This window comes from Paroedura picta, chromosome 5, assembly GCF_049243985.1.
Source record: "Paroedura picta isolate Pp20150507F chromosome 5, Ppicta_v3.0, whole genome shotgun sequence".
In the NCBI taxonomy this organism is placed as follows: domain Eukaryota; kingdom Metazoa; phylum Chordata; class Lepidosauria; order Squamata; family Gekkonidae; genus Paroedura; species Paroedura picta.
The window spans coordinates 52,567,287-52,593,467 of NC_135373.1; the positions used below are offsets into that span (position 1 = coordinate 52,567,287).

Genomic DNA, 26,181 nt, shown 5'->3' on the forward strand with positions numbered 1-26,181 from the left:
TAATACACAAAATGACTTCTGACATTTCATGAGGAAATAGAGTTATGGAAGCTATCATTATTAGGTATATAACGTTGTACAAAACTGACTATTCCCATAGTAGAAAGAGATTTTGGAATCTGTGTGAATAGTTCCCAGTAAATGACATCTCAGTGTGTGCTATCTATCAAGAGGGAAGGATGGTTTATAAAAGAAATAGGAAGAAAATACAGAACATATTTAACACAATATGATTATCTGAATCACTGTTGCATTTATTGCTGGAATATAGTGTACAATTCTAGTCACCCTCCTCTTTAAAATTGCATAGGAAGACAGCCTTGAGGCCACAGAAAGGCCAGCAAAATGAAGATAGAAAGGCTTCCCAAAAAGGAAGAATGAAAGAGGGATGTGGATGAAGCATACACAGGTCTGAGCTGGTGAAAGAAATGGAAAGGACATGAAATGCTTCTTAGAGCCAGAGAGCCGAATTAATGGAGGGCAGAAGCAGGAGCTGCGAGGAAGAAGCAGCACTGCTCTCTCACCTGTCAATTGTTGTGTGCAGATGCCACCCCCATAATATGATAACTGGTATTGATTAAAATATAAATATCCAAGGCATGTGGGTAAACATAACACCACTTTCCTTCTCAAAGACCACGTCATTATTCTGCCACAAGGTGGCTACTAACCAAATTATAAATACTGGTCTTCCCTAAGACCCGAAATGACCAATAATCCAAATCAAGTGAATTTAATAAGAATTAAAATCAAGTGAATTTAAAAGGATCTAATACTGATGACTGCTCCTTAGAAGGCCAGATCCTGAAGATGAAACTCAAATACTTTGGCCACCTCATGAGAAAGAAGGACTCCCTGGAGAAGAGCCTAATGCTGGGAGCGATTGAGGGCAAATGAAGAAGGGGACGACAGAGAATGAGGTGGCTGGATGGAGTCACTGAAGCAGTAGGTGCAAACTTAAATGGACTCCGGGGAATGGTGGAGGACAGGAAGGCCTGGAGGATCATTGTCCATGGGGTCGCGATGGGTCGGACACGACTTTGCACCTTAGAACAACAGTACTGATGATTATACTACTGATTCCCTAGATTAATTGCAAGTCAATATTTAATAACCATTGAACAGACTATAAGAAAAATGGTCTTCTGCCCAGTTTTGAATAACAGGGAGAATGAGGCAATACATCCTGAATATGCTAAAAGCAATCTAAGAAAATCCTTCTGGATAATACCTGGGCACACACCCAAGCTTCCAATCCACACTAGAATACAGAAACACTGAGGTTATTTTTGCCCCCAAAGTATCAAAAACTGCAGGAACAAAGTGAACACCTGTGATGGGGGGGAGGGCTCAAAATTGCTGCTCTACGCGGGTTCTATAGATATTTCTTTAGCATTCAAAGCCCAAAAGAATGAATGCTGGAATGCAATTCCCAGATCATTATAAAATTGAATTTCTTCTATAATGTGACATGAGAAATTGCAGTGTAATAATTTCAGCCTACAAATTCTAGTAAAAATGAAAGCCTCGATTTTAAAATTCAAAATTAATTACATGATGTTCATCAGCACAATATTGAATGAAAATCTCAACTGACTGATGCGTTCCCACTCCGGTTACTGGTACCAGAGCCATGTAGTCTGCATATAGCATGACTAGAATCAGAGGAGTCTCTAACAGTGAAGGGTGCAAAGATAGCATAGTCAGTCTTGGGGCTAAATCATTAATGTGAAGATTAAACAAGGTAGGAGAAGGAGTCAGCCTTGTCTTATTTCCCTCCTGACCTCTATGGAAGCAGATATACAACCATTACACTGTAACACACTCTAATGTGAATATTAGTGTAAAGACAACTAATTTTTTACAATAACCTATTTGTCCTGCATAGTTTCTTCTATCCTGAAGGACCATATTGAATAGAGATTTTAGGTCAAAGAAAGCAACCTGTTTGGTTCTAATATGCCATAGTTGCAAAAGCCACCAATGATCAGCTGTTGACAAACATACCCCTTCAAAATCCAACTTGTTCTATTCCCATCAGCTGTTTCAAGTTCATCCAAGTTTTCAATTTAGTAAGTAGATTGCTTTCATAAAGTTTGCCAAAAGATTACCACAAGCTTTTAAGGTCTGTAATTCTACAGGTCAAGCTTATTTCCTTTTTATAATTAGGAACCATTATAGCCTCCTACTGGGTCATAGGAAATTGTCCAGAATAATCAATGGTCTGGAGCAAGTATGCCAAAATTGGAAACAACCATGTGTCAAAATCCTTGACTAAATCAGGTGGTATCCAATTGGACCTTGTCCCTTTGCCTGTCTTTAAACCAGCAATAAGACATATGAATTGAGCTTCTGTAGCCAAGGACTAAACAATATATCTGATCCTTCCTAACATAGCCTCAGTAGGCAATAGTCAGAGGCATCACCTATGTTTAAAGACATAAAGTGTTCCATCTTCTTACTGCAAGAGTTACAATCAAGAGTTACAAACATTTTGTTTTCTTTGAGTTAATAACTTGTTTCATTTGGTCTAGCATCTCCTGGGGTTCCCTTAAAATCTCTTGGACAGAGACAGAATCCATCAACTTGTTCTTATTTATGAGCATTTATTCGGAATAAAGTAACAGAACCACTTCTTCCCTGATCTTATCATCCCCTTGCCATGAGACAGCAACTCAGAAACAGGGTTTAACTTCCCAGGAGTCTGTTTTTATTTTAATATTCAACAGCCAAAAAACAGGAAACTGGTCATTAACAATAGATTTGTATATTTTTAAATGAGTTCTCTTAACAAATAAATACAGTAAAACAAGTGCTAAATCTGTCACACTAGAACTACTTTTAGAAACAAATGTAAAATCTGCAGGGCCATCCACTGTACTGCTATCATTGACAAAAACCAGGCCAGGAGCATCTGAACATTTTCTGAGCACAACGCCAGCAGCATTAACTTGGGCATCTTTTAAGCTATGTATACCAGTAGTAGTATAGTTTATTTAGTCAATTTGGAAACCACTGACCTTGATTTAACAGTCTAAAAGTATTACCCATAATGTTGCTAGCTCCTGATGGGGCATAAAAATTCCTGGCCAATAATATGGGGGTCAGAGGATAATTGTTCCTTACATACTCCAGATATATATCAAAACTGAACCATATTTCATCCAAATCAGTAGAAGTTAAACTAGGAGGAAAATAAGTATTTATAATCAGCATAGTCAAGGGAAAATCTTCCAAATATAGACCCATAACATTAATTCCCATAGGTTTCATCTGAGTTATTTTTAAGTCCAGTGACTTAGCAAACTAGTCAGCAAAGCCAGCCTCAGGCTGTCCCACAGTACACATAGTAGAAAGATCAAATGAATGAAAGCCCTTAGCTTTGGGGGGAAATGTCTTAACCCAGGTCTCTCGCAAAAGCAATATATATACAGAAAATCAAGGACCTCATGCTGTGATTAGTTCCATTCCCAGTCTATGATGTTCCAAGATAAAAATTTTAGCAAGGAGACTGGGAATCTGGCACTATCTCAAAATCACTATCTACTATGGTATGCTTCTTTTCCCCTTCCATGTTATATTCTTGTAATTCTTGTGGGGTTCCGCAGGGGGCGATACTCTCTCCCACACTTTTTAACATCTATATGCGCCCTCTAGCCCAGCTGGTCCGGGGCTATGGGCTGGGTTGCCACCAATATGCGGATGACACCCAGCTCTACTTCCTAATGGACGGCCGGCCGGACTCCACCCCGGATACATTTGCCAGCTGTTTGGAAGCGGTAGCTGGATGGCTCAGGCAGAGTCGCCTGAAACTCAACCCCTCCAAGACGGAGGTCCTGTGGCTGGGCAGAAGAGGGCAGGACCAGGAAGCGCGCCTCCCATGCCTGAATGGGGTGCAATTAACACCTGCACCAGTTGCCAGGAATTTGGGAGTGACATTTGATGCCTCCCTCTCTATGGAGGCTCAGGTCACCAATGTAGCTCGGACGGCATTTTTCCATCTTCGCCAAGCCCGACTACTAGCGCCCTACCTGTCCTCGGAACACCTGGCCACAGTGATCCATGCAACGGTCACTTCCAGATTAGACTTCTGTAACTCACTCTACGCGGGCCTTCCCCTGTCTTTGACTCGGAAGTTACAGCTGGTCCAAAATGCGGCTGCCAGGGTCCTCACTAGAACACCTTTGAGGGCCCACATTCAGCCGGTGCTTCGTCATCTGCACTGGTTACCAGTCTGTTTCCGAATCAGATTCAAGGTATTGGTATTGACCTTTAAGGCTATACGCGGCCTGGGTCCCGTCTACCTGTGGGACCGCTTGGTTGCTTATGCCCCCCGCAGGGCACTCCGCTCTGCGGGTATGAATTTACTGGTTGTCCCGGGCCCACGGGATGTTCGCCTGGCCTCGACCCGGGCCAGGGCCTTTTCAGTCCTGGCCCCGACCTGGTGGAACGAGCTCCCAGAAGAGCTAAGGGCCCTGCAGGATCTACCAGCTTTCCGCAGGGCCTGTAAGACGGAGCTCTTCCGCCAGGCATATGGTTGAGGCCAGGGCAGCTCTCCCACTAATCCATCAGAGGATCCCCTCCAATATTGAGATCTCTAACACCGAGATAATGGTTAGATGTATTGTACTGGTGCCACCCTCTTCTGAACATTATTCTCTCCACCAGGCTGAACTAAGATCAGAATTGTGACCACCGCCGCTATATGTTATGTGATATGTTATATGTAACTTTTAATTGGGGTTTTTATGGGGATTTTATTGTGTTTTAACTATTTATGTTGTAAACCGCCCTGAGACCTATTGGGAGAAGGGCGGTCTAGAAATTAAATAATAATAATAATAATAATAATAATAATAATAATAATAATAATAATAATAATAATAATAATTTGGTAGGAGGCAGTTGATTTGTTATTCCTCTTCTTGATCTTACAATTGCATACTCAACCCCCTTCTGTGGGCATTCTAGGTGGGATTATCTTATTTAGAATTTCACTGAGCCCTGTTTTCTGCTCCTGGCAAAAAACAACAATTGAGCAGTAGAGAGCAGAAACCCTGCTTTCTGCTCCTCACCACTCAGCTGGTTTTTGTGATGAGCAGAAAAGGGTCTTTGAATGGCTGAGAGCCATTTAAATCCCTGCTTTCTGCTCTTCATGAACCACCACAAATTGTCATGAACTGTCTTAAAAGTCATGGGAGCTCATGGTACCTCTTTAGTTTGCAAATTTTGGTTCACAAACCATGAACTGGCTGAAATTCATCACAAACTTGCCATTGTGAATCCATTGGTGCCCATCCCTAGCAATGGTTTCTTTGATTGAGTCAATTCATCTCATGTTAAGTTTGCCTCTTTTTTCTACCTCCTTCAACTTTTACTGGCATTATTGTCTTGTCCAGTGAGTTTTGTCTTCTTGTGGTGTTTTAGGTAGACAGGAAAGGATGATCCATTCATTATCTGTTCATTTTTATTTCATTAATAATGGCAAAAAAGTTGTTGGCTTTATTGAAATGGATTTGTAGCCAGGTTCTGCAATTGTAAGAGAAGCTTTTGTACAAATCACTTGCACAAGCACTATGGCTGATTTCTACAAGATTTTATCCATGTGGGAGAACTCTGACCTGTGTAAAGCTAAGAGTGTGGGTTGGTTCACATATTCATTGGTTAACCTGTATATGCAGTGGAGCATGGGGACTGTATGCACATCTTCAGCATCACTGCTTAAGCAACAGAGTTATAGTTCCATATGACCTTTATAGCCATTTCATATCATTCTTACCTCTTACCATTATTTGGGTGCACACCATGACTCTGATTCATACATATCAAATTGCAAACAAGTGGTCCAGGCCTATATGTAGCAGTTTTATAGTCTGGTGACAGTGTAAAGCAGTCCATCAAGACCTACATATTCTAAATAGGGATAAGAATGAATCGGGGCACAAATCAAACATTACAACAAAAATGTCCTGGGTTTTATCCCTGGAAATTTTCATGGACCTTCATCCAGTTCGAAGGTTCAGCTGGCAGCCATTTTAGGCTGACAGCAAATGGGTATGAACTCTCTCAGCCTAAAATGGCTACAAGCCATTTCAGCACACCTTTTCACATGCACACCCACACACCAACATCCAAAAGGGAGGGAAGGGCACTGGGATGCTGAAATGGCTGCTGATCCCAAGAAAGCCCTCCTTGAAGATCAATTTAAACCAAGGTGAAAGGAAACCAGCCCTAGTGGCCATTAATTGTCACCTCCTAGGATTGTCTTGGGGTCTGCTGGGCTACCCAACAAGCACTGAGCATTCCAGAAGACCCTGACAAACAGCTGAAAAGCAAGCTCTCCACAGGCTCGGTGATTTGGGGGCTCTATGGGAGCCCAGGAGCAGAGGACTCCTAGAACCTTGGTTTGGGGAGGGCAAGTGACATGTCTCCCACCAATACACACTCAGACCAGGGAGTCAGCTTCTGCTTCTGGAAGCCATTTTAGCTGCTGTTTCGCTTTACCTCACTTCTAAGTGTGGAGAAATGGAATGGACCAGTACAAACTGGACCCCGAACCAAATTGGAATTTGGAAGTCTGGTGCCCATCTGTAATTCCAGTATGCAATGCTCCTATTTGGTCTGATATGTTTTATAAAAATTGAAAGAAAATTAAATCATATGTGAGATTTACTGCTTTTGCCAATTGCACTTCTGCCTCAAAGCTGGAAATTGCCCTTTTCATCTATAAGCCTAGCAAATTGTAAAAGGTAGCCTTCATTGGGAGAATAGGTCTGCAAATCTTTGTCCTACTTATAGCAGGTATGTCTGGTAGGGCTTGGATGGTGTAACCCAATAACATACATATTTTTAAACTATGGAAAATATGTTTGCCTTTCTGTCTTCTTATAGCATATAATCTTAAATAAGCCAATTTAATTAAACAATTCCTTTAAAAATACACAGTAAGTTGGCATTTGAGACATTTTACCTGTGAGACTAAGCACCCTAATTTCCATTCAAGGATTAATATGAATATTAGAAGGTCTAGTCTGGCTTGCAGGTATTCATGATTTTAGTGTTCCTACAACTACCATCATTGTTTTGTTCAAGGCCAAAGGCAAAAATGTGAAAATAGGAGAAATTATGAGAACCTGTGCCCAGTTGTATATCCAGATGGGAGGGGGGAATTAGGAGCAGTTGCCAACATACTCTGGAACGTTCTTGAGAAAAAGAGCTTTGATTGGACCCAAGAGATCACCTGATCCATAGGGCAGAAAACTACAATAAGAGTCTAGACCAGAGAGAGTTATGCTAACGCTATGCTAGTATGCTTAGTTATGTAATACTTCATCATGATGGACTGCAACATATAGAAGGCTTTCATGCTACTGCTTGGATTGTTTCCTGCAAGAGCGTGGTCATCAATTCAATGTCTCAGATAGAAAAGTTAGCTTCTTTGTTTTCTTGTTGCTGAGCCTGTTGCTAAACTGAAGAGACTATGCTGCATAGTCAGTTCTTTTAATACTTTAATAAACCTGTATACATTTTTACAAGGTCTGGTTTTCCTGTGTGTATCCAACTCCATGGACCCACAGGTCTGGGAAGTTGTTCAGGGTCCCCAAGCAGGGAACCAGGAGCCATAACCCAGGGGGACCCTTCTGAGGTCTCTAACACTGCCATTAACCAAATCTATATATTTAGTTTCATCATTTCTAATATACTGTGGTGAGGAAGGAATTGCCTAACAAAAAAACACAGAAAGGTTCACAAATTCAATCAAGAAATCAAAGGCCATTTCATAGTTTTATGAAATGAGATTACATCAAATAGGTAATAAAATACATTCTTTTGCATAGGGCTCTTAAGATATATGCATATAAGATTAATTTTAATGCTCTGATTATATTGGTGTTAACTATACAAAAACCAGTGCTGTTTTCATGGCCCGGACCCAGCTTGGTTGTAAGCAGCTTGTTTGCAAACTCATTTTCCAGATGGATTCGCCAGATTGCAACCAGGACGGTAAAGGAGTAACCTCCCAGGGTAAGAAAAGAGCAGAGGGGAACTCTGATGGAACCTTTATGCTTTTGAATTTACTTGGGCTTGGTGCAAAGGGGGGGGGGAGGACATGGCAAAAATACTCTAAAAAATCTCAGAGAAACAACAAATGGAAAGTGAAGGGAGGAAAATCAATGCAGGATGATTTTTTAAAAAAAACCCTTATGCCTGTGTGCAGGGAAAGCCAGGAGAAATGCAGAACAAAAAGAAAACCTTACAGGTGAATAAATGATGAAATGGAAGGAAAGCACTAGTGCATAAAAGGCCAAATGTATACCTTTGAAGAACAGTGTGAAATGTTCTCATTTCAACTGAAATTCTGTTAGAGCTTGAAATGGATCGGATCCAGCAGGCCGAGAGTATGTTGAGATTTATTGAGAGCTAACAGGACTGCATTAAAATGAACTGGCTGTCATATGTAAGAAAAAGTCTTTTTTAATGCTTCCCCCTGCCCTTATAGTGTCTGCCTGTAGCCAAAGTTATATCAAGCCTGGTCCCTGCTGAAGTTTTTGAGACTGTTCCAAAAAACTGCTCAGTAACCTCCAACATGCAATGAAACAAAGGAATCCAGGGCTAGAGTCAATGACCAAATTGCCATTTGAGCCCCAGCTTTTAAAACAGGCTTGTTGGTACTGACTTGCGAAGGTGAAGAGAATAATATATTCATTTACTTTTTAATTTCAACATAAACACATTTTAACTTTTCATACAAATGATCATTTGAAGCTCAGCTTTACAAAAATCGCTGGAGGGACAAATAAATACCCTTTAATATTATTAAAGTTAACATTTTCTTCATTTAAAGGAGACAAAAGTGAACATTCTGGAATTTGAGGTAAATGGAAGAAAAGGGCTGACGTAAACATTTCCACCACAGATATAATCCCTTTGAAATGTTTAAAGAGGAAAGTTTCTGAATTAAAATGCAAGGTGGATATGCTTGTTATGAGATTTTGACTGCCAAAATAAGTAAACACATATTGAAGAAACTCTGAATTGAAGCCAGAAATGTTGACACAATATGACAAGTTTCTATTTTTATTTTTCAATAAAGTGCCTTTTAAAAATAAAACATTTCAGTGCCTGTTTTAAAAATCTTCCAGGTAGCATATGAGAAGATCTGGAAATCAGATTTTAACACTGTCACATATCAAATCTAGATTAGATGATGCTGAAATCACTGAATTTTACAGACTTGTATCAACCGTGCTGGAAGTGAGAGTCCCTCCCCTGCCTTTTTTCACACTATCTCTAGGAAAGCTCAGACCAGCTCATACAGGGCTTTTGGACAATCCAGGCACTCTTTAGGTGTAGACCTGCGTAAATGACATACTTATAGATATCATGCAACCTAGGGTACTTGTTTAGCCCTGGGTGCTGGCTTAGGGTCAGAAGCAGAATTTATATGTGAATCTCCATTTTAGATTTGGGCCTAAAGCAGTGCCAGCCACAGGCCTTGAACACCTAATGCTCCCTTTGGATTGCAAGATGTACCCAAGAGAACAAGCATATGCCACTTAGTCATCTCCAAGATCACTACCTGCAGTACCAGTCAGCCCTAGCATTACACTTTCATGTATGTGGCATGAGAGTTGGCTTGCTTTAAGGAATTAGCATGAGGGACCTGACTCCCTGAAGCAGATAGCTTCTCACTGAGCTTCCGGTTGATCAGCTCCACATGCCTGGCATTCTTCCTGGCTTGCCGGAGTGACCGCTTCACCTTCTTCACTCGGTTGCGTAGCTGTTTGTTGTGCTTCTCCAGGGCTGTGACTGTCTGCTGGAGCTTCTTCACGCGGTCTTCTTCATCGAACAAGGCCTTCTGGATTGATGAACACATCAGCTGAAATGACAGACCCACAAGAGTGCTGAATGAACAGAACACATTATTTGCCTTCCTCAAGCCAAAAGCCACCCCATGTGGCTTTTAATATTTATTATATTTTGGTTTTGATCAGGTCTAGCCTAGCATATAGTTTAGAAATTCATTATATTGACCCAGCCTCAAGAATGTTCATGTACTGATTCTCTCCTGCTGTCTTGGTTTTTCACCATGATCTCCTACCTGCATAAATTTGAATGCCCCTCCACAGCCCAACAAACAGCTGATCCCTCTGAGAAACTTCTCTCTGTGCAGTCAGCTGGTTGGTGGGCTCCCAGGCATTTAAATGGACATCTAGGTCCCTTTAAATGCCTCAGAGTCCAAACTGATTCAGCTGTACCCAAATCACCTGAACCCAAATCTCTGTACCAATACTGGGACTTTGGTGATTCAGGTATACCCGAATAATTTCCTGCTGAATCTAAACTACCAAATCCTTACATGATTACTGTAAGCTACAGTCAGATGAGGAGGAAATCAGCACACAAGGGGGGTGGGGGGAGGGAATGTCCAGACTGCACCTTGAACCTGCCCTAAATCTAAATCAGGCCAGACTTGATCTAGAGTTCCAACACTGTGACCGTAAGAAATAAAACCATTCAGAATCTTCCATTGGACAAGATCGTGACAACTATTTACAAGTTAAAAATTAGTTAGTTAACCAACTTTAAAGAAGAGAAAATTAATAAAAATATTTAAACAAATGCACCAACACTTATCACTTTAGTAAAACAGAGCCACCTCTGCATCAGCCTACTCAAATGACTCAATCTGTTCTGTACAGCCTTTCTTGATAATTGCCATATGATTCATCTTTCTCTGCCTTTATTTCATCTTTCTGGGGCATACCCACAGTTAATATCATGTTAATGATTTATTTTTTTTAATCCTGAGTACTTTTCTGTACAACTGTTTTAGGTCTGAGAAACATATGGCCGCTACTTGAAACTGCAGCCCTGTGAAGCATGACCAGATATTGGGGGGGGGGGGGGGGAGGAGGGTCAATGTTCAGCAACAAGATTTTTACCCCTCAGATACCAACAAGTAATAATTTCTTGCTAGCAAATTAAACAGGGCTGCAGAAATCACCCAGCCATTGTGAGTGGGAAGGGCTTACACACATGTATGAGCAATATATATATATATATACTGGCCCTGCACCTGTAGCTCCCGCCCTCCCTCCCTGAACGCTAGCCATTTTGCTCTCAGATGCTGCAGGAGCCAGCACATGAGAGAGACACAGAGAGACATAGAGAGCCCTGCCAAACCACAATCGAGCCCTCATTACCTGCTATGGCTCCTGCTGCGAGGGAGAGAGACAGAGAGAGCCGCCCAAACGAGCCCTCATTCCCTGCTACAAACAGCCCTAATTCCTCCTATGGGAGGGAGGGAGAGAGAGAGAGAGAGAAATCTGTGCCTGCTGGTGTCCCCTGGGTCCTAGCGCCCATTGCATTCCTGATTGCAATGGGCTTTCTTGCTTGGATATATATAACTGCTTACTTTTACTAAAATGTCAAGTTTGCATTGAAAGGGGAAAGAAATAACACAGTAAGCACTTGACAAAAGAAATGCCACCCAAATATATACTAATTTACCTTTTACTAAGCACTTCTATGCTTATAACACCAGTACCTAGATTCAGGTGGTCTGAAACAGCAGAACAAAGTTTGAGTCCAGTGGCACCTTTAAGACCAACAAAATTCTATTCTAGATATTAGCTTTTGTATTCCTTGATGGTTCTTCAGATATGTGCACAGAAAAACTTAAATCCAGAATAACTTTGTTGGTTCCCCTTGTGAAGACTCTGCCATCCTTTCTGTATGCTTTATTTATAACATCAGTTTAGAATCCAGGCAAGTATTTTTGTTCTTTTGTTTAAAGATATGGTAGAATATCATAACTATCTCCAAAGAGCTACCATGTGTTAATTGGCGGGGAATGTGCTTATTCATACCTTAATGTACAAATGTATACATTTACACTGCAGATAAATCACTAGAACTCTGTTCTGAGATTAAACTTCTAGAGACTTTTGGGGGAAGGGGTGAACTCATACTAAACTAGAGATCAGAAAAAAGCAAACACTGGAATAGAAATTCACCAGGAAACAGGGCCCCTAGTAAATATGGAACATTAGACGAGGAAGGAAAAGTTGTTCACATTATCATACCATGACCCAAAGCCGACCCTTTCTTCCTGGCTCTGCCTTCCTTCTTCTGGGGAGAGCATTGGTATGAAAATGTGAGTAAGGGATTCAAAACCGATAACTGCTGCAGTGACCATGTGAAGCATTCATAGCAAGAGTTTGTGTTGAGGCATTCCCTATGTCTTGCAACTTGTGTGGTATCTCTCATTCCCCCTCAGTTGTCCCTCTGTACTTCATCTGTCTGTAGGGTTGCTGAACCAGACCTGGAAACTGGTAGGAGGTATGGGGGTGGAGACATGGGGGGGGGGCACAACATTGGCTTTGCCTCTTCATCATATCAGGCCCTCATCCATTTAGGGGATAAGTATGCAAGGTATGCACTGTCAAAAACTGTCCCTGGGTCCATGTGTTCTTACGTGCTTGTTGCATACTTGCATGCATATAAAGCACATTGCAGCTTCCCACATTAGCAGTGCCTTGGGAAACCCTGATAAACGATGCCTCTGAACAAATACAAAGGTCAGAGCTTCCAAATTATTACAGCATTTCTTCTGTTCATGTGTGTTTGACATGCCTAAGGCCATTTCCGCAGTTGTCTTTTCCCCCCAGGTTTCCTTCGTACTGGTCTCTGTAAGTTGATGTCAGATTTGTGCCTCACTTTCTGAACAGCAATAGTGAAGATTTATTTTGCGTCATGCCTTTTACATTTACTTTGGAGGTGTGGGCAGCTGTTCCTACCTTTTGTGGTTTTCTCAGAAGGGTGGGCAGTGGTCCTGCCTTCTGACTTGCCTCCCTTCCATTTGTTTGAAGCTGAACATGCCTAATAATAAAAGCCTAAGCTTTCTGTCTGCCAGGCAAGCTGTCCTGTTGTCTCAGAGGACAGGTTGAACAAATCTTGGCAGGAGTAGAGGGCCAAGGAAAGTAAGGTTCTCTCTAAAGGTTCTGCCACAACCTTCTTGAGGTAGCTAACAGGAAGAGATCAAAGCCATCAGGTAAACAATGACAACAATGAATGTGGTTGACTAGCATTATTAGAAATCAATTCACATAATACGTAAAGTGGGCTAGCCAGATTTGGGGCACTGGCTTATGCTGAATCCAGTCTCATGGGCCAGGTTCCATGAACAGCTGTGGGGATCTGTTGCTGGCTTGCTAGGGAACCATTGACAATTTGGGTGTTTTGCTTTATAGTTAGGGGAAGTTTTGCTTTATAGTTAGGAGAAGAGCAGCAGGGCTGCAGTCCAGAAATTTCTACTGGCCAGTCCCCCTACTAAAAAGGTTCATGAACTACTGCTCTATTCCATTTTTTATTAATATGGAAAATAATTATTCTGTCCGAATGGCTGGCTATGGAAACTATGGAATTGCATAAGTAGTGTGTTAATCTAATGTGCTAATTAACTGACATAAGGGTGGGTGATTCTTGAGTATCTTTTAATCCATTTTTTAACTTCCCCACCCCCAGTCTTCTTGTTTTCAAAAGACCCAACAGTTTCAATTTAGGCTCCAATCAAAACATCACCTGCTGCATGAATTATGTGCTATTATGTCTATTTTTTCATTCTCTGTCATATTTTCCAGAAAGTTGAAGGTGTAGGGAGGGAAGAAAAAGAGAGGATTCAATTGCAAACAATCCACTATAGAATGACTTGCCAAAAATGCCATTCTTGGCAGATAAACCTGATTCTGTATGACTAATCTGTCATGTGGCTTTCTGAGGCACTAAAGAAGCTACTTTTTAGGACAGGAGGCAAGAATATTAGGACAATTCTTGCCCATTTTGTGTGCAAGTGTGGAGGCCACAGAGTCAGACAAGATTGACGTAACCTAGGTTCTGTCTGATCCCACTGCTCAAGTTCTAAATATATGCTGGGCTAAGTAGGAGACAATGACTGTTTCTGTGTTCCCTGCTGCCCATCTCAGAATGACTTATTGATGTGGACACATCTTCCGCCTTTCCAGGGGCCTCAAGGAGTAGGAGTTTGAGGTATAGCTTCCAAAATTTCTGGGTAGCTCTGGGAGGCTCTTTCCTGAATTCCCTCCAAATTTCCAAAGGATTGGTCCACGGGGTCAGCTTCCAGGGACTCCCAAAGTGGGTGCCCCCATCACTCCATTCTATCCTATTCTATCCTATGACTACTAAAACTAAAATAAGTTAAATACAGTAGTTTGAAAAATGCATAATAACTTATGCAAAATAAGAGAAAACACTCATATTTGCTTAGTTTATACAGGCCACATTAATAAGCATTACAGCACAATTTTTTGATGGCCTGGGCTTTTAATTTTCTGAGTGTGGGATATATGCTGCCCTGGGCCTAGTCTGCACACATAGGATAATGCACTTTCAATGTGCTTTGGCCGCTGGATTTTCTTGTGCAGAACAGGATAATCTACTTCTAAAGTGCATTGAAAGTGCATTATCTATTATGTGCAGACTAGGCCCTGATTGCTCTGTCTCTGTATTACAGATAGGAATCTGAGACCCAGAAATGGTGGCATGCCAAAGGCCACTATGGCTGACAGGAGCCTTAAATATAGCTATTAATTTGCACCTAATTCTGACAATATTTCAGTTGGATCCTGAAGGAGCAAGCAAAGGCGTAGGGGGAAACAGTCATACAGAAGAACCTCTAATTTTCCTCCTGCCTCAGCAGAGTGTGTTTGAATTGGCACTTCAATGCCCACTCCTCCCTCAAAGATCAGAGCCAGGAAAGTCAGCCATCCTCACAGCTACTTGGCCTGCAATGAAGCGGGGCGGGGGGGGGGGGGGGAACAAACCGCCCTGTGATTTCTGAGGGTGGAGCAGAAAGTGGGGGGAAGCAGCTTTTAAAGAGTATTCCTCCACCGGGGGAAAAGTTATCTTTGTCAACTCTTTCCACCCTTGGCATAATTTTATAAATCTCTATCATATCTCCCCCATAGTCATCCTGTCATTTAACCATTTTTAATCCATAAGAGAACTTGTCCTCTTATCCTATGACTGCTAAATTTATTCGGGAGTCTTTGGTGAAGTACATTGTCAAAAGCCTTTAGAAAGTCTACAAATATGTTTCCCCGGTCATTGTTGTCTACATCAGTGGTCCCCAACCTTTTTTAGGCTGGGGACCGGCAGGGCATTGGGCCGCGGCCGCAGGGACCGCGCCCGCGCGGGCCACGCCCACGCTTCGGGCCGCGCCCGCGGATCGGGCCGCGCCCGGCCGCGCCCGCCGGCCGCACCCGCGAGCCGCGCCCGGCCGCGCCCGCTGATCGGCCCGCACCCGCGGGCCGCGCCCGTGGATCGGGCCGCGCCGGCGCGGCCTGCACGGGCGCGGCCCGGACCTGATTCCTTCTCCCCGCCCTCCCGCAGTAAGTAGCTTCCCGGGCCGCAGGCTTGCGGCCTGGGAAGTTTTTTACTGCGGGGGTGGGGGGGCGGGGAGAGGGAGCCGCGGCCCGGCGCCATGGCCTTTGCGGCCCGGCCCGCAGGTTGGGGACCACTGGTCTACATGCTTTTCACTTTCTCAAAGAACTCCAAATTTTTGGTGAGGCAGGACTTCTCTTTCCAGAAGCCATGCTGATTTTCCCTCAATAGGCTTTGTTCCTTTACAGCTATTAGGCTGACTGGACTGTAATTTCCTGTTTCCCCTCTGAAGCCCTTTTTAAACATTGGTGTAATGCACTACTTAAATGGACTCCGGGGAATGGTAGAGGACAGGAAGGCCTGGAGGATCATTGTCCATGGGGTCGCGATGGGTCGGACACGACTTCGCACATAACAATAACAATGCACTACTCTCAAGACTTCTTGTACAGCTGCTAGATTTAGTGATATAAGATTTAGTAGATCAACTATCTCACATTAGAGTTCCTTAAGAACTCTCAGATATATGCCATCAGGGCCTGGAGACTTATTAGTTTTTAATTTTCCCAGTAGGTCTAGAACTTCATCTCTTTTCACCTTAATTGGGTTCACTTCTTCAGACTCCTTTCCTAGGACCAGAGGCTGTACATGCCCCACACTTTGCACAACAAATACAGAAACAAAAAAGATCGGAGTCCAGTAGCACCTTTAAGACCAACAAAGATTTATTCAGAGATTTATTATTTGTTGGTCTTAAAGGTGCTACTGGACTCTGATTTTATTGTGCTACTTCAGACCAACACGGCTACTCATTAGAAACAAAAAAGGTCATTGAACTTCTCTGCCATCTCCCCATCTCCCTTTAAGAATCCCTTTACTCCTTTGTTATCCAAGGGCCTCACTGTTCTCTGGCTGGTATCCTGCTCTGAATATATTTAATGTTTATTGTTTGTTTTGATGCTTTTTGCAGCCTGCTCTTCTCTCCATTCTTTGCTGCCAGCTATGAAGGACCTGGAAACCCTACTCCTGACATCACTGTCTCTTTCTTGTCCTTGCCCATTCCACTGCCACATCTGTTTTAGCATCCCAGACAACTCTTGAACCTGTGCCAGGCTCTTATTGGGGGCAAGGTTAATAATCAGCTAATGTAACTGGAGTTCTTGGATCTTCTTTTAGAGTACACCTGAAACATAAATGTCTCCACTGTTCCAGAAAGGAAGCCTGGTGCTTGCTAAGACCATAACAGAAAAGGCATTGAGGCTCTCACTTCTCCTGGACTTCAGTTATGTTTAACAAAACATAGCACAGACATTCTAGTTGCTTTCTCTGGAGAGGTTCCCAAGAATTTCCTGCCACTGTGTGTCTTGCTGAAATGTGCTATTTGTGAGTGTTTGGGCAGCAAGTCATCAGTGCATACTGCAAGGCACTGACTCAGCAGAAATGAGCAACCATGGGGAGGAGGCACAGAAGAAGCCTTAGCAGAAGCCCCTTTTGGAAATGTTCTTAAAGCTACAGTGATCATCCATTTTTTTAAGGAAACCCTCATTTATTTAAAAATACAATTTTGGTTAGGATGGGGTGCTTCTTTGCCAGGCGCCTTTGATTTCAATTAAAACAGTCCAGGGTCAATATTTGTGGATGCAGGTAATATTGCAACCAAATTAAAAGGCCACTCCTGGATGCATTCAATGTGAACAAGCGAAACAATGGGGTATTTTGAGAATGTTTCTTTTAATATTTTTCTTTTTAAATAGAATGTGTATAGAAAACCAGCCAATTCCCCTTGTAGCAATATATATATGGAATTGAGTGAATCAGGAAAGTAGATGGGGGACATCTCAAGGACACAAGATAGACTGACCGTTTCTGCACTAGCAATATCATTCAGATTTGCATCTTTAAAGGGCCATATTTTTTCTCCATTTCTGCACTGAAATAGTCTGCAGGTGCAACACGAAAAGGCCCACTTATTTGCCCTGCAGCAAAGGAATACCCAGAAAACCCGATTTCATCTTTCCAAATGGGATCTAGCAGGTTCTAATTCTGGGCTGTTCAGTGCTAAGATGGGTTTTCGCTGCACCTGCCACTTTAAGTCACTGGGACATGTTGCCAGTGGTTGCTATTCTCCCCACCACCACTTTGTAAATGAAGAATTTTGGACCAAGTACACAAAATCATCCTAACCTAGCTCACTATGAGGACGAGGAGAACAATTTAAGCCACTGAAGAGAAAGACAAATAATAAATGCAATATGTGGGACATAAATGCTGTTAGGAAAAAATCTGTACCTTTGTAAAAACCCATTATTCAACATACAAACCCTCTATACCAGTGTTCTCAACCTTGGGGTTGTCTGGCAATTGGGGTCACAGCGGGGCGAAGGTTGAGAACCACTGCTCTATACATTCTGTGAAAGAGGAAAAGAAATCTCATTTAGATACTGCCAGTACAACAGAACCTCCCTTTGCACTTGTCCGGAGCGCATGCAACATTCATAGAACTGTTTCCAAATCTTTCATCCCAAAGAGCTGTTTGGGTGGTCTAAACATTGGTCTATAGTGGTCTAAAGAGTTGCAGCTGCAAAACAAATACATTTCTTCAAGTAGTCTGTTTGGTCCTTTCAAGCATATGGATTTCCTTGTGAGCATGCAGCCACTGGAAAATGGCATTTCAGAGCATGCAGTTTTTTAGATGATGATGTTAGGAAGCCAAAAGAGACAGGGGAGAGAAGCTTCTCCAAGCATTTCAACAGCCTATTGTAAGGAGACCATATTGTCCCACTTTTGGACGGACATCTGGGGGTACCTGGCCAATTGTACTTGCGTTGAAATTAAAAATATATATATTACAATACTATTTTTGCATTCTATGAAACTTTTTGTTGGTCCATATAGATCAAATTTTTAATCAAGAACCTCCACCCCATCAATGGTGTCCCGCTTTACCAATGTTAAAATCTGATCACCTTAGCCTATTGGTTTGCTTTTGGTTTCTGCTGTCAGGGTTTGAAGAGAGAATAACTGATTTTTAAAAAGTGACTGAAAGGAACAAAGACTACTCAGGATGATAATTTGGGCAAAAATGTCACCTTCTCTTCCTTGGCAGCATTCAGGGAATGGTTTCTATGCCAGTCATCCATGATCCTGAGAACTTTTATCTAGGATGTTTTTAAAATTTCTATTTTCAGAGAGTGGCTAGGTCCTGGAGTTGCTTACTTGTTTAAAATTTCAAAATTGAGGGCTGCTCTGTGTTTTTTGCAGTGTCTCATGGAATCCCTTGTGAAACTATTCACAGTTCCTGATACTGCAACAAGCATCAGAAGACCCGGAAGTCTTAGCAGGGGAACTGTGAGGCAAAGCACCCCTCCAGAGGGTTAATATAGAAACAGACTCATTCCATCTTGCAGGTGTTGTTACTTGGCCCTCTCTGCCTACATGACCCTTATCATCCTGAAGGCCAAAGTAACAATGGGATAATTGGCTCATCATGACAACCTGTTATACACAGGATAAAAGGGGAGAGTCAGGGGTGAAGAGGTAATTTTCTAGGCAAGAATTCATCCTGATTGGATTGCTACCATCACCTGATGCCAGATGACCAGAAAACTATAATTGGTCTAACTAGCTTGGATTCTGATGGGCTAAAGGCCTTGACTGTGATATGCTAAGATTGTAATGGACAGCAACATACAAGTTGTCTGAGCTGCAGCCTTTGATTCTGAGATGGTAAGATTGTGCTGTCTAATGCAGAATTAAAATGTGCTAGATATTCTTGTTTTCTTTGTTGTGGAAGTTTTGGAGGCTGCCTGGAAAGAAAATTGTTATTTGAAACATTATTATAATGAATTCTATAAATATTTTACAAGGTTTGTTTTCTTGTGTACAATTCTTGTGGACTGGGTCTGGGCTCCCTTATAGGAATGAAGAAAGATGCTGGGAAAGGATAGCCCAGGTGGCCCCCATCACCTGGTCAGTAACACTGTTTCTGTGGATGGTGCTCCTCTTCATCATAAACATAATGTCATTCTCAAGACTTGTGCATGGTCTCTCCCCCTACATAAACCACCTTTAAAAAAGTATATATTAATTAAGATTTGCTTTCAGTTCCAAATCAATGGGCTAGAACTTAAAGATCTTCTTATCTGCCAAATCCTTCCATTGTAGCTCCCTCCACAACACTTTTAAATTATTTTGTGCCTGGCCAGGTTCTAAAACCAGAAGCAAAACTGGGAGGGGAGACTCTGGGCCTTTTCGCACAGGGATCTTTGTTGCAAATTGTTTGCGGAATGAAAAATCGCCATTTAAAATAGTGGAATTCGTCGTTATGCATACCTGCCTTTGTAGTGGAATCAGTTGCGTTTTTTAGCGTTTCCCACAGGCTTCCGGTCTCGGCAGAAATCGCTAGAAAGGAAGCGCTATTGCCAAGCTCGTCCCGCCCCTGGCCGTCAAGCAGCCAATGGGCAGCCGTTAGCATGCTCCCAAACAGCCCCTTTCCCTTTAAGAAAGGTTTTTTAAAAAAAAAACGACCCATAGCAACGAATCTAGGTAGATTCGTTGCTACGGAGAGACCCATCCAGCTGCCTAATGTGAGCTGTCGTTTGATTGTATGATCGTTTGCACGCTGCCTCGAGTGATTAAAAAAAAATCCCCCCCCCCCCTCACGGGCCCGATTTTCGGCTGAATTTATTTGTAAAAAATAAAGGGACTTTATTTCAGCAAACGGGCTTTTCAGTGGTTTGTGCTTAGTGACTAAAGGTGAAGGACTGAAGCCAGGGAAGCCTCTAAACAGAAAGAGGCTCGCTGGTGCGTTTATCCCCGCTCGCTCAGAGAAAAAAAAATGGCGATCGCTTCGCCGGAAGTTTGGAGGAGAGAGCCAGGGGGAGGGACTTTGAAGAACCAGCAACAATGGTAACGCACAGGTCTTTAGCGCTACTGTTGCAGATTGGTTGCAGGAGTGTATCGCTATCCGGAGGGTGAATCCACTTTTCTGGATTCCCCTGAAAGCGCCACAACGAAGCGCTTTTTGCTGATTGGTTTCAGGATTGTTGCAGATTGTCTACGACGTCGTGGGTTATGGCAAATTAGTAGCATTTCCAAATAGCAACCATTGTGCTACTTTGAAGCCGTGCGAAATGGCCCTCTATCTTGGGAGGGAATCTGCAAGAGAGAACTGGCTGGTGGGCACAGGACAAGTTAAGTGCTCTTTGTTTACCTGCTAATCTTCTTCTGCAAATGCCTAACAAACCCATTACATTAGCCAGCGCAGGACTGCCATGAGAATGTCTTTCTTTACCTTTGCACTCTAGAATAGACCATGAAGGGAAGGGAAGAAGAAATGTGCTCAACAAAGGATAAATAGGGTTCAATGCTGCTTGGTTTCAGTTGGAAATGAAGGTTTGGTTGAACCAAAGGCCTCCTTTAAACTAGGGTTTTTGTAGAGATGCTTAAATGGATAGTGAAGGCATAGCACATTGATATTCAAAAAGAGAGGGAGAAGGTGTAGATCTGTCTCAGAAAGCTTTGGGCAGCTGAGAAGTTACAGCTGGAACAGCAAAAGGATGTACAGGCAGGCAGAGAGATGGTGAGGTGGTTAACAGAGAAGGACAGAGAGCTAGTATTGATGGTGAGGAGTAGCTTGCTTCTAAGGATCTGTGGATATCCCAAGACAAGTTTTTTCCAGTCTGCAATTTTTCTATTTTGAAATCTTATTATTAATGAAGCATAAAATTATTAATACTGGATGGAAGCCATTGGCAATATCGGGTAAGCTTGGCAATTGCAAAGTTATATTTAAAGGCTATTACCACAAGGAATGATGTGAGAGAGAATATTTATGCTTTATTGTTTTGCAACATTCTCTGGGTGGCCAAAACAATCCAGAAGAAGAAGCATTGAGCCTCAGGGTCTATGACTGGGAAGTTTTTCCTGGGACAGAAAAGCATTTCAGAGTGAGTGTAGCAAAAGGGAAAGCTTGCTTGTTGGAAACAGGCTGGAGGCAGTCATCAGAATTTCTTAGACAAGTTGGTTCTTAGCTGGCTAGAATTGATGGGCTTGATAATGTCCTTTCTTGGTAACAAACAGTCTCTTCATAAGAAATCTCTACTTCTGATCTGTGGAGACTAAGGGTATCATTACACAAGAGACTTGCATGAGGTTAAATTCCTCTGTTCCAAAAGCTGGGCGGGGAGTGGAAGTTCTCCAGCTGAAGTCTCAGCACTTTCGCCCAAAAACTTCTATAGGGAAAGCCACAACTATTACACAGGGTAAAAACTGATCGTAAATGTTTGCATGGACAGGCTGCTAGTGATAGATGTTCCTATAAAGAGTTGCAGCATCAGGCCTCTCTTTGCTCAACTCCTTCCCCTTCTCTGCTTCTGATACTTTCTTAAATAGCATTTCCATTGTATTTTTCCATTGTATCCCTAGAAGTGACCTTTGAGCTGACTCCTAAAACATACAAAAATAAAATATAAATCAGCAAATTACTGCAATAAATAAATATAGTTAAAATCTAAAAGAATGTAAAACAATTAAACTGTTAATTACCTAATTCTTGCTATGTTTCTTTGAGTCCCACTTTCTTGCTCTACAAGTATGCTCCAGATCAGAACTGTCCTGTTGCCTCTTAAGATGTCCCCTCAATAGGAAGAATGTTTAATGTACTGGTCGATAGTAATGGGGTGAGCAGCGCTTCAACTGCATCCTTGCCTGGTGCTTCAAAGTTTCTAGAGTGACAGACCAGATCTGTGGGCAGAGTCTGGCAACTTCTAGCTAAGGGAAACTATGTGCTCTTAGCTGGAAGTGTACATTGGGATGAGAGCCAGAAGTGACCAGAAAATAGGGGTGCCAGCCTTCAGGTGGGACCCAGGGACCCCTTGGAAATACATCTCCAGACTCCAGAGATCAGTTCCACTGGAGAAAATGGCCTTGTACCCCATTTAGGTTCCTGTGCTTCTCAGGCTCCATCTCCAAATCTCCAGCAGCTTCCCAACCTGGTCATAGCAACCGTATCCCCTGCCAGTGGCAACCCTACCGGAAAATCAGTAAGGGGGGGGGGGCTGATGGAGCCAGAAGCAGCAGCCAGTGGGAGTGAAGAAAGAAAGAAAGGACCGAACAGAAAGGGGAGATTGTGGGAAAGCTTAGGGAAAGGGCTTAGGTGCAAGAGGCTCCGTTGCTGTTTGCTGGAAGGAAGTGGTGAGGTACAAGAACTCTGGGTGCTGGGAAGATCCAGCCAAAGGTCTATTCTCCCAACATATTCAGCCCTTTTTCTTCTCATTTGAAAGGACTAAAGGAGGATGTGGGAGGAGATGCACTGGCATGATAAAACTGGTAAGGCCAACATAAATTTTAAATCACAAGGCTGAATTAGACATGATTGTTCCAAGAAGACAGGATGATAAGAGCCCGTCCATCCCTCCTGCCACCCCATGCTGTCAGGCAGAGGTGACAGAAAGCTAAAATGCTTCTGAACTGCTGCAAAGCAAAGCAACCGTGTCCTCCTTTGCCTTTGATCATTCCGTGGCACCCATTTAGCCATATCTGGAGTGAATGAATCCTGGCAAACTCTAGTCAAAGCAAAACTGTCCTGTGCACACAGTAATCTTCCTCCCCTTTCCCCCCTTCCTTGCTTCCGCTGTCATCCAAGTTCCTGAGCCTTCTCCAGTACACTCACCCAGCCTTTCATGGTCTTCACCACTGAATGTAAACAGATCTAAGTGACTCTTTCTGTGGCTCTCCTCTCTACTTTCCCTTCAGCCACTCACAGATGCCAATTACTATGTTGTTTTCAGTGTTCCCTTTCAATATTTCACCATGCCTCAGCAGCCCACTGTTCTTGTACTCCAGTTAGAAAAATGCAGTGTGTCATATTGGATGCTCAAAACAGAATAGATGCTTTTTCAGCTCTGGCACCCCAGGATCTCAAGTGCCCAGAGGTGCCCATCAGAGCAGAACTAACAGGTGACTGTATCCATAAATGAGGCCATTCATGTCTGCATAAAATGAGATATGTTGCTCTCTTTTCAAACAGGAGCAAAATACTTCACTTTTGCATGTTACAGCTATAATTCTTAAAACAAAATAAAACACTGTCATCATGTGGCTTGATTAAGTCATACCTTGCCAGCAAAGGTACCTAGTACATGCTTATGATGCATGCACAATCAAATTGCACAGAGAACCCATTCATTGGTTTTTCCATGGAAGTGTTCCCTGTTTTTCCAGCTGCAAGGGATTCATGTGGGCAGAGGCAATCACCCTGTGTGGAGATAAAAGACTTGCCATGTTTCTGGAACCTCTGTACAAATATGCCAGTGGAGCAGCTGATCCACAACAGTTTCCCCAATTGCACATGACACAGTTTTGCCAGCCAAGACTTCCACTTGCCCATCCAGTTGCCAAACAGTATGCATTTCCTGCTGCTCAGTCTCAAATGGCTAAATTGAGCCCCCAACCAAGGAGTGGACAATAAGACATAGATTTCAGTAGCTATTGGCTCCAGTCATGATTCATGGGACAAGCAGGTTACGCTATTGAATGGTATAGAAACTTTGAAAGCAGGTAATTTGGCTTACCCAAAGAAACAGGCTTACCAAAATACTTAACTTTTTAAGCTACTGGGGAAATGTGATGTCTCATTGTAGAAATAAGGAAAGCTTCTGGGTCAGCTGGCATAACTAAATATTGCTTGCACATTTGTCATGCGGAAGGCTGTTGGAGTGATTTCCCCCTGTACTTCAAAATAGCACTTTTCCTAAGTGGAATTTATGAGGCCGAATTGATGCCTGTTAGATGTATGATGTTGCTCAGCAGGGAATTTGTTTTTGATGGCAAACCCAGCAAAATACGATGCTCTCCAAGGGTAGTTTGGAGGTGTATGCTTGGTCTCTGTTTCAGTGAGTAAACCCATTTCAACTTGAACCATGTTTTAAGATCATGCTTACCTCTCCTTTACAGTTGCTGAATGAGGCCCTACAGGACTATTGTGATTGTAGGGAAAATATGAAAACTTGCAGCTGCCCTCTATGAAGTCAGACTGTTGCTTCATCTAGGCCAGCACTGCCTAGTCTGCAAGCCATCCTGGTGGTGTAGTTAGCTTGGAGGTTCAAATCCCCACTCCTCCTTGGAAGCATGATGGTTGACCTGGGGCCAATCATAGACTCATAGAGTTGGAAGGGGCCTTACATGTCATCTAGACTAACCCTCTGCTCAGTGCAGAATCCTAGATAAGTATATCTGTCCAGTCATTGCTTGAAGATCACCGGTTAGAGGAGGAGGCACTTAGGGATGGGACAACTACTCTGAGTGGGTGTTAAGCACTGAGTGGCACTTAAGCCATGAGACACGCTCCTCCTCCAAGGCCTTATATTATGTGGAACAGACATATAGCCAAGTAGGTACAACAATGCAGACAGATTGGGCAATCCCTCTAAATAGCAATACCTAAGCTTTGAATCCACTCAGTTGCAGCTGGGGGAGAGTACAAAGAGCTCTCTCACACCCCCTAGGAAAGCACAACACTCACATTCCTGTGACAGATGGAAAACAATTTGGCAGGCTGCACCACAATCACATTTTGAATCTGGTATTTTGTCCCATTTAAACTACAGGGCTGCACAACTACCAGAGCCTGTTTGTATTCTATTAGCCATCTTCCATATTTTACATGGGATTGCAAATCCTGCGGGCCTTTCATTGGTGCGTATTATGTTTGCAAGTAGAGAGCCAGTGTGGTTAAGAACTGCAGACTCTAATCTTGAGAATCGGCTTTGATTCCCCACTCCTCCTCCACATGCAGCCAGCTGGGTGCGAATATCCTGGTAAAACTGGCAATACAGAAGCATATGTTCAATGGATTCTACTATTCCTGACTGACATGGGCATAAGCGAAAAGCATAAGAAATACATGAATACCTCCCTTCTATCAGAGCAGATGGAAGGGCATTGAACTGAGCTACAGTATATGCGCTATGATGTTTAGGGTTCTCTAAGGTGTAAAGGTAAAGGTATCCCCTGTGCAAGCACCGAGTCATGTCTGACCCTTGGGGTGACGCCCTCTAGCGTTTTCATGGCAGACTCAATACGGGGTGGTTTGCCAGTGCCTTCCCCAGCTTGTATTCAGCCAAGTCAATTCGGATGAATCTGAAGTGATTCGGTGCCATTAAAGTCAATGGGAAATTTCCCTTTCCATCTCCTTCATGGGATGGAGGGGCTGGGGTTTGAGCAGAGGCATCAAATTTAAAGCAAAGCTGCAAGAGTTTCTCCTCCAAAGAACCCTCAAGTTTCAAAAATATTGGGCCAGATGGTCTAATTCCATGGGTGCCCCCATCCAACCTCTATTGTACCCAACAAGGAAGAAAAAAGATTTGTGGTTTTTATCTGGCACTTGCAACACATACGCCACCAACATGTCCTGTCCTTACTAAGGACAGGCATTAAGTAAAAATAAGTTGCGCCTGGAAGTTCTGAAGCCGAAATAGTCTCCTTGTAACCAGAAGAATGTTCTGCACTGGTGTCTGTTTAAGAATGTCTCAATTTAGTGGAAAGGATGAAGCTGCTGTTTCATCTCCTTAACATCTGTTAAGTGTTTTCAATAGCAAGGATAATTTATTATGGGTGGGAGACATTCCAGTGGCTTGAGAATGCCACTGACTTCGAAGAATGAAGACCACTCATGTTGGCTTAACATAACACAGAAAGCTTCTGCTAGGGAACTTTGTTGTGAACAGTTTAAATGGAGCAGGAAGAGTTCAGTGAAAAACCACAGGCTGGATCCAG

At 42.8% G+C, this 26,181-nt stretch overlaps 2 protein-coding genes across 3 annotated transcripts in view; one reads left to right on the forward strand and one right to left on the reverse strand.

The window, feature by feature from the left end:
- Positions 1-9,062: 9,062 nt before the first annotated feature.
- CCDC3 (coiled-coil domain containing 3) overlaps positions 9,063-26,181 on the reverse strand; it is a 43,149-nt gene continuing 26,030 nt past the window's right edge. Inside the window, exon 3 of the mRNA XM_077337963.1 lies at positions 9,063-9,880. Coding sequence (XP_077194078.1) covers positions 9,605-9,880 — 276 coding nt within the window. The 3' untranslated portion in view covers positions 9,063-9,604. The remainder of the gene's footprint in view (positions 9,881-26,181) is intronic.
- Positions 19,007-26,181, forward strand: part of OPTN (optineurin) — an 89,830-nt gene continuing 82,655 nt past the window's right edge. For both annotated transcript variants that reach the window (XM_077337958.1, XM_077337959.1), the window contains exon 1: positions 19,007-19,131. In XM_077337958.1, the coding sequence (XP_077194073.1) occupies positions 19,129-19,131 (3 nt within the window). In that variant the 5' untranslated portion in view covers positions 19,007-19,128. The remainder of the gene's footprint in view (positions 19,132-26,181) is intronic.